Consider the following 6,000-nt stretch of genomic DNA (forward strand, 5'->3'; position numbering starts at 1 on the left):
TATTTATTTATCTACAATTCTACACCAAGTATTAATTATATTGCAAGGGTAAATACATGAAAGAAGAAGTATGCATAATAGAAAATTCTGTAATTTCTGACCCCAATGTTATTAATTAAGGAGCGCGGTAGCGCTCCGCCCCGCCAAGTCAAGAAAGTTTGACCGCTTTTGAGTAGGTCATTGGGACTGTATTGTGTGACCATTACTCACCTCCCATCTGATGTGGCGGAAACCCGCCCATGGGGCCTGCGGGCGGGGGCCCACTCATCATCCCCGGGCCAGGGGCCGGAGTCAACAGTCTCGCTTCGTAACTGGCCTGAATCATTTCCAGACGGCTGCGGATAAACTCGGGGACGGTGTCTAAATCAAACACGCACCCTTCGATCAAGGATTCGAAATTGGTGCTTTCGATTTGCGAGTAGGGCAGATAGGTGGCGCCGTGATCTACGCTCTTAATACATAGCTCTAGGTGTTTTTTCGGGTTAAAGTCGATTTTTGTTGTTTTTTTCGATGTTCTTTCTGCTTTTTAACAAATTGAAAATTAGGGGTATTTTTTTCAATATTAAAACTAAAATTTGATCTCAAATTCCCTAGGCTAGGCTTGAAAAAATAGAAGGAAAAAATCGATTTTCCACTTGTAATACATAGCTCTAGGTGTTTTTTCGGGTTAAAGTCGATTTTTGTTGTTTTTTTTTGATGTTCTTTCTGTTTTTCAACTAATTAAAAATTAGGGGTAATTTTTTTCAATATTAAAACTAAAATTTGATCTCAAATTCCCTAGGCTAGGCTTGAAAAAATAGAAGGAAAAAATCGATTTTCCACTTTTGAAAATCAATTGTTTTTCCTTTTTTTTTTCTATTTTTCGACCCTACCGCCCTACTCCTGTGTATAACCACAACCTTAGATTCTAAATCCAACGTTTTTCAACAGAGTTTTTTTTTAAATTAGGATTACAGAGTTTAAAAAATCTACAAACAATGCCATTCTAAAACAAAGTTCATCCAGAAAGCAAACAAAATGTGTGCCAATTTAACCTAAGTACAAAACTCAAGCCCCCCACAATGATTAAATACATTAAGAACACACTGTTCCTTCTCATTCTTCTGTACAACAACCTGCTTGTAAACTCTCAATATAAAACACTCCTCACCCCGAACTTACTAAACTTTGGTCAAAATGGGAAATCGAGTGACCGTCTATTCAGCAATGGCGATCACACCAAATTTGGTGACGGTAGAATGAACAGTTTCGGGAGAAATCCCAAAGTCGGTAATCCACCCAACAGCTTTGGCGAAGACACCATAATGATTAAATACATTAAGAACACACTGTTCCTTCTCATTCTTCTGTACAACAACCTACTTGTGAACGCTCAATATAAAACACTCCTCACTCCGAACCTACTAAACTTCGGACAAGATGGGAGATTGAGTGACCGTCTATTCAGCAATGGCGATCACACCAAATTTGGTGACGGTAGAATGAACAGTTTCGGGAGAAACCCCAAAGTCGGTAATCCACCCAACAGCTTTGGCGAAGACACCATCAGTAATGATGCAGCTGGCAGTTTCGAACAAGGCACCAAAGTCACGAACAATCTACTCAATACCCACCAAGAGACCAAAAACAGTAAAATCAACAATATCGGTCAAGACGCCAAAGTCACCCCGAAGACACCATCAGTAATGATGCAGCTGGCAGTTTCGAACAAGACACCAAAGTCACGAACAATCTACTCAATACCCACCAAGAGACCAAAAACAGTAAAATCAACAATATCGGTCAAGACGCCAAAGTCACCGCGAAGACACCATCAGTAATGATGCAGCTGGCAGTTTCGAACAAGGCCAAGAGACCAAAAACAGTAAAATCAACAATATCGGTCAATACGCCAAAGTCACCGACAAACCAAACTTAGATCTCAACCGCATCTACAGACAGCTCCTCAACCACTTGCTTCTACGAAAAGAAAACGGTAATGGGCGAACAGACACGAAAAACGACGAAGATGGAGAAGAGTTTAACAGAAAACCGCGGCAAACGGAAGAAGCGGTGCCAACCGGTCGAAGACGGTTGAAGAAGCTCAAAACCGTTTACGCCGACCGCGTGGATACAAGCACGGACACTAACCGCGATGACGCCTACTATAAATGGGCGAACAGACACGAAAAACGACGAAGATGGAGAAGAGTTTAAAAGAAAACCGCGGCAAACGGAAGAAGCGGTGCCAATCGGTCGAAGACGGTTGAAGAAGCTCAAAACCGTTTACGCCGACCGCGTGGATACAAGCACGGACACTAACCGCGATGACGCCTACTATGTGACCAATATTGAAAGCACAAACGTTGACAAACAAGGCATAGGAGCAGAGAGCAGCGGTGAAATGGATGGCAAGACTGAAACCAATGCCAAAACCACCACAACTCAAGGAGCTAGTGAGAGGAAATTCGAAGTCTATGCTGAATCACCTGCAACCCACAAAGATGCCGGTAGGAAATTTGAAGTTTATGCCAGCAACGGAGATGGGAAATTCGACACCCATGCCAGAACAACACAGACCCACAAAGATATAGGTCAGAGATTTGAAGTCTATCCCGCCAACAGAGATGATGATAAATTCGAAAATCATGCCAGCAATAATGATGGAATAAACACAAAAGAAAACTATGGCAGCAATAGTGATGGAATAGACACAAAAGAGACACATGGTAATGGAGGATAAATTCGAAAACCATGCCAGCAATAATGATGGAATAAACACAAAAGAAAACTATGGCAGCAATAGTGATGGAATAGACACAAAAGAGACACATGGTAATGTACCACAACTCAAGGAGCTAGTGAGAGGAAATTCGAAGTCTATGCTGAATCACCTGCAACCCACAAAGATGACGGTAGGAAATTTGAAGTCTATCCCGCCAACAGAGATAAGGATAAATTCGAAAACCATGCCAGCAATAATGATGGAATAAACACAAAAGAAAACTATGCCAGCAATAGTGATGGAATAGACACAAAAGAGACACATGGTAATGGAGATGGTAAAGAAACATATGCTAAAGGTGCTATAGACAGAAAGTTCGAATACGGTGGCAACAGTCTCGAAAGTAAAGAAATACTAGACAGCGTCACAAGTGAAGTCACGAGAAACACAATCGATGAAAGCGTACGAAAAATAGAACAGGATGAGTACACGAACAAATACAACGAAATGGATCTCAATCCAGTTAACACAACTGATAGCGAACAAGAAACAAGCAAAGCAAACGGGCAAAGTAGCGCTGAAACCGCAACTGGAAACGACCAAGGAAATGCCCAAATAGATAGTAAAGACAAAGGAAACGATGACAAAACCACCAAAGGCGTTGGAGAAGTCTATCAAACAAGCAGTGAAAGCGACAACGATACTAGCGCTAGAAACAACACTAGTGGCGAAAAATCGAACCAAAGTGGTGAGAATTTCAAGAAGCTTTTCACCACCCATGCGGGACCAGGTAGATTTTTCGAACGTAAAAAGGACCTGTTGAAGAGTATAGTGGTGAAGAGATGTCACAATCGGTACTCGTTTATGTGCTTCAAGATAGACCTGATGAAGATCATCGATAGGCTGAACTCGACAGATCAGTTTACAGTGTTGCCAGGTGAGTTGGACTTTTCTTTAAAAGAGGTTCGATAAGAGTGAACTGTAACAAAGGAGATTTTATCGTCCCAAAATGGGAATCGAAGCGAAGAGAGGCGGACAGGATAGGAGAAAGCCAGCCGTTCCTAGAATGAACCTTATCTGAGTTATCTGTTTAGAATAAGAACCTTATCTTTATCTTCCTCAAATTTGACAGTTCAGCTCGGAAATCGAACCCGCGACCTAACGTTTACAAGGTAGGCGTGCTAACTTACAAGCTTTTCAGGCTGGTTTATTTATCTTTAACCACGTATTTTTAACCTCTCATCGCCTTCTAAATAATAGAAAGTAAAAAAAACTCCCTAAATTTCATCGCTTTCTAAAAAGTTTTTAGCTAAAACCCGTCCCCTCCCCTTTTCAGGCGTTCACATTGTGCGTACAATCGACCCCTCTACATCCCCTCTGGACCTGCCTTCTTCTCTCATCCTATCCATTCTACGCAACTCCAGCACCGACACCTCTCAGCTGGACGAAGCCTTGTTAATCAAGCTGAGGAGCTATCTGAGTCAGCTCAGCGTTCACGTGAAACTTCTGGACACGGCGTTCCTGATGGAAAGCAACGAAACGGCGCTCAGCACAGGTAACATTTTTATAGCCAAAAAATTAAACGTCAGCAAAAAGCAATCACCCTAGTCAGGGCTGATTGAGAGGCTGACGAAAAACGCCGACCCAGTATGATCACGAGAAAAGACAAGGAAGAAGAAGAATAAGATAAGGTCCCAACTTGAAGTTTAGTACGACCATCTTAGTTAGCTTCGAGGGTAAAGCGTCTTCCTTGTAATCGCTAGGCCGCGGGTTCGATTCCCGCCCGGGGCGGATTTTATCCTGATGGGATAATGTTCGTTTTCGGAACGGCTGGCTTTCTCCTATCCTGTCCTCCTTCTGTTATTAATATTTGTTATTAAACCCATAAAATACAGGAGACCTTCTTTAGACTGCTGGGGTAAAGGGACCTTTTAGTCTCATTCAAACAGGATAAACAAGGTATATTCTATTCTATTCCTTCTCTCCAATTTCGGGACGATAAAGCACCCGTCGTTACAGATTTGTTACTTTCTATTACTATTTTGTTTTTCTTTTCAGAATCAACAGGTCGGACTTTCTTCACCTCGTGGAAAGATACTTTAACCAACTTCATGGGTAAGTTCTCGTTACTTGTTATTACTAGGCTATACCTAGTCGATGGTCGGTTCTCTGTTGAGGACGCCTAATGTAAGCTGTCGAAACTGAATAGATCAGTTGCGCTTACTTGGGTGATGTTTCAAAGTCATAGAGCAGGAAAAATGAGGACCAACGGAATTTTTCTTTTTCTACTTGAAATAATTTTAAAAATACAGTAGAGGTAGAGATACGTACCAATAACTTCAAAGAATAGACTTGACTCCCACCCACACTCAAAAACCCTCGTACCTATTTGCCGAAGAATATATGGATGATACACACGGATGGAGCAATAGATGAGTTGCGCTTACTTGGGTGATGTTTCAAAGTCATAGAGCAGGAAAAATGAGGACCAACGGAATTTTTCTTTTTCTTCTACGACTTCTAGATCCCGAGATAAATCGATTTAAAAAATACCGGTAAATCGTGAACTTTGACGTCACGGCATACGCTCCCGTAGGCGATGACGTCACATCAAATGTCCCGAGCTTCTGCACAGTTCTTTCTGCTCCTCCGCTAGCGCGCTTGCATAGTGGCGCTACCTAACGGACGAAAAAAAACAACTGGTAAAGTCTGGAATGTGTTTATGCGCATACGTTTCTGCGCATTTCTTTCTGCTCCTTCGCAAGCCTGCTTGCATACTAGCGCTACCTAACGGACGAAAAACAACTGCGTAAAGTCTGACGTCACACATATGTATTTGAACTCTTTCATTAGAACGGAAAATAAAAATTGAATTTTCGACCTTTTACAGTTATTTTTTCGGAGTTTTGATTTGGATTTTTCCTAACTTTTTACATAGGAATCCACCATTTATTTATAATTTTTACCCATTTGCAACTGCTCCATTAAGGAATTAAGGAGTGAAAATAAAGAGTTCAATGATTTTACTATAATCCCTTTTGGAAACGACATACCCTGTCAAGTACTAATTGATAGTATATGTATAATCCGTTTTTAACAAATTCTACCCCTCTATTGCAGGCCGCGGTAAGAAGCAGAACTACGGTCATGCGGCCATTTGGTCTGCCGGCACTCTTGCGGCCCTAGGGTTCGCCATGTTGGCGGCCCTGTCAGGCAAAGCTTTAGTCACCTCCATTCTCGCCCTGGGTCTTGCCGCCATCTGTGCTTTCAAAGGTAAGTTGAACTATTTTTTTTTT

General features: G+C 41.8%; 1 protein-coding gene across 1 annotated transcript in view; it reads left to right on the forward strand.

The window, feature by feature from the left end:
- The first annotated feature begins 3,289 nt into the window (after nt 1–3,289).
- Nucleotides 3,290–6,000, forward strand: part of LOC113466905 — a 4,658-nt gene continuing 1,947 nt past the window's right edge. Inside the window, exons 1-4 of the mRNA XM_026822682.1 lie at nt 3,290–3,641; nt 4,041–4,259; nt 4,763–4,819; nt 5,825–5,977. Of these exons, the coding sequence (XP_026678483.1) occupies nt 3,569–3,641; nt 4,041–4,259; nt 4,763–4,819; nt 5,825–5,977 (502 nt within the window). The 5' untranslated portion in view covers nt 3,290–3,568. The remainder of the gene's footprint in view (nt 3,642–4,040; nt 4,260–4,762; nt 4,820–5,824; nt 5,978–6,000) is intronic.

This window comes from Diaphorina citri, unplaced genomic scaffold (genome assembly GCF_000475195.1).
Source record: "Diaphorina citri unplaced genomic scaffold, Diaci psyllid genome assembly version 1.1 scaffold354, whole genome shotgun sequence".
In the NCBI taxonomy this organism is placed as follows: Eukaryota; Metazoa; Arthropoda; class Insecta; order Hemiptera; family Psyllidae; genus Diaphorina; species Diaphorina citri.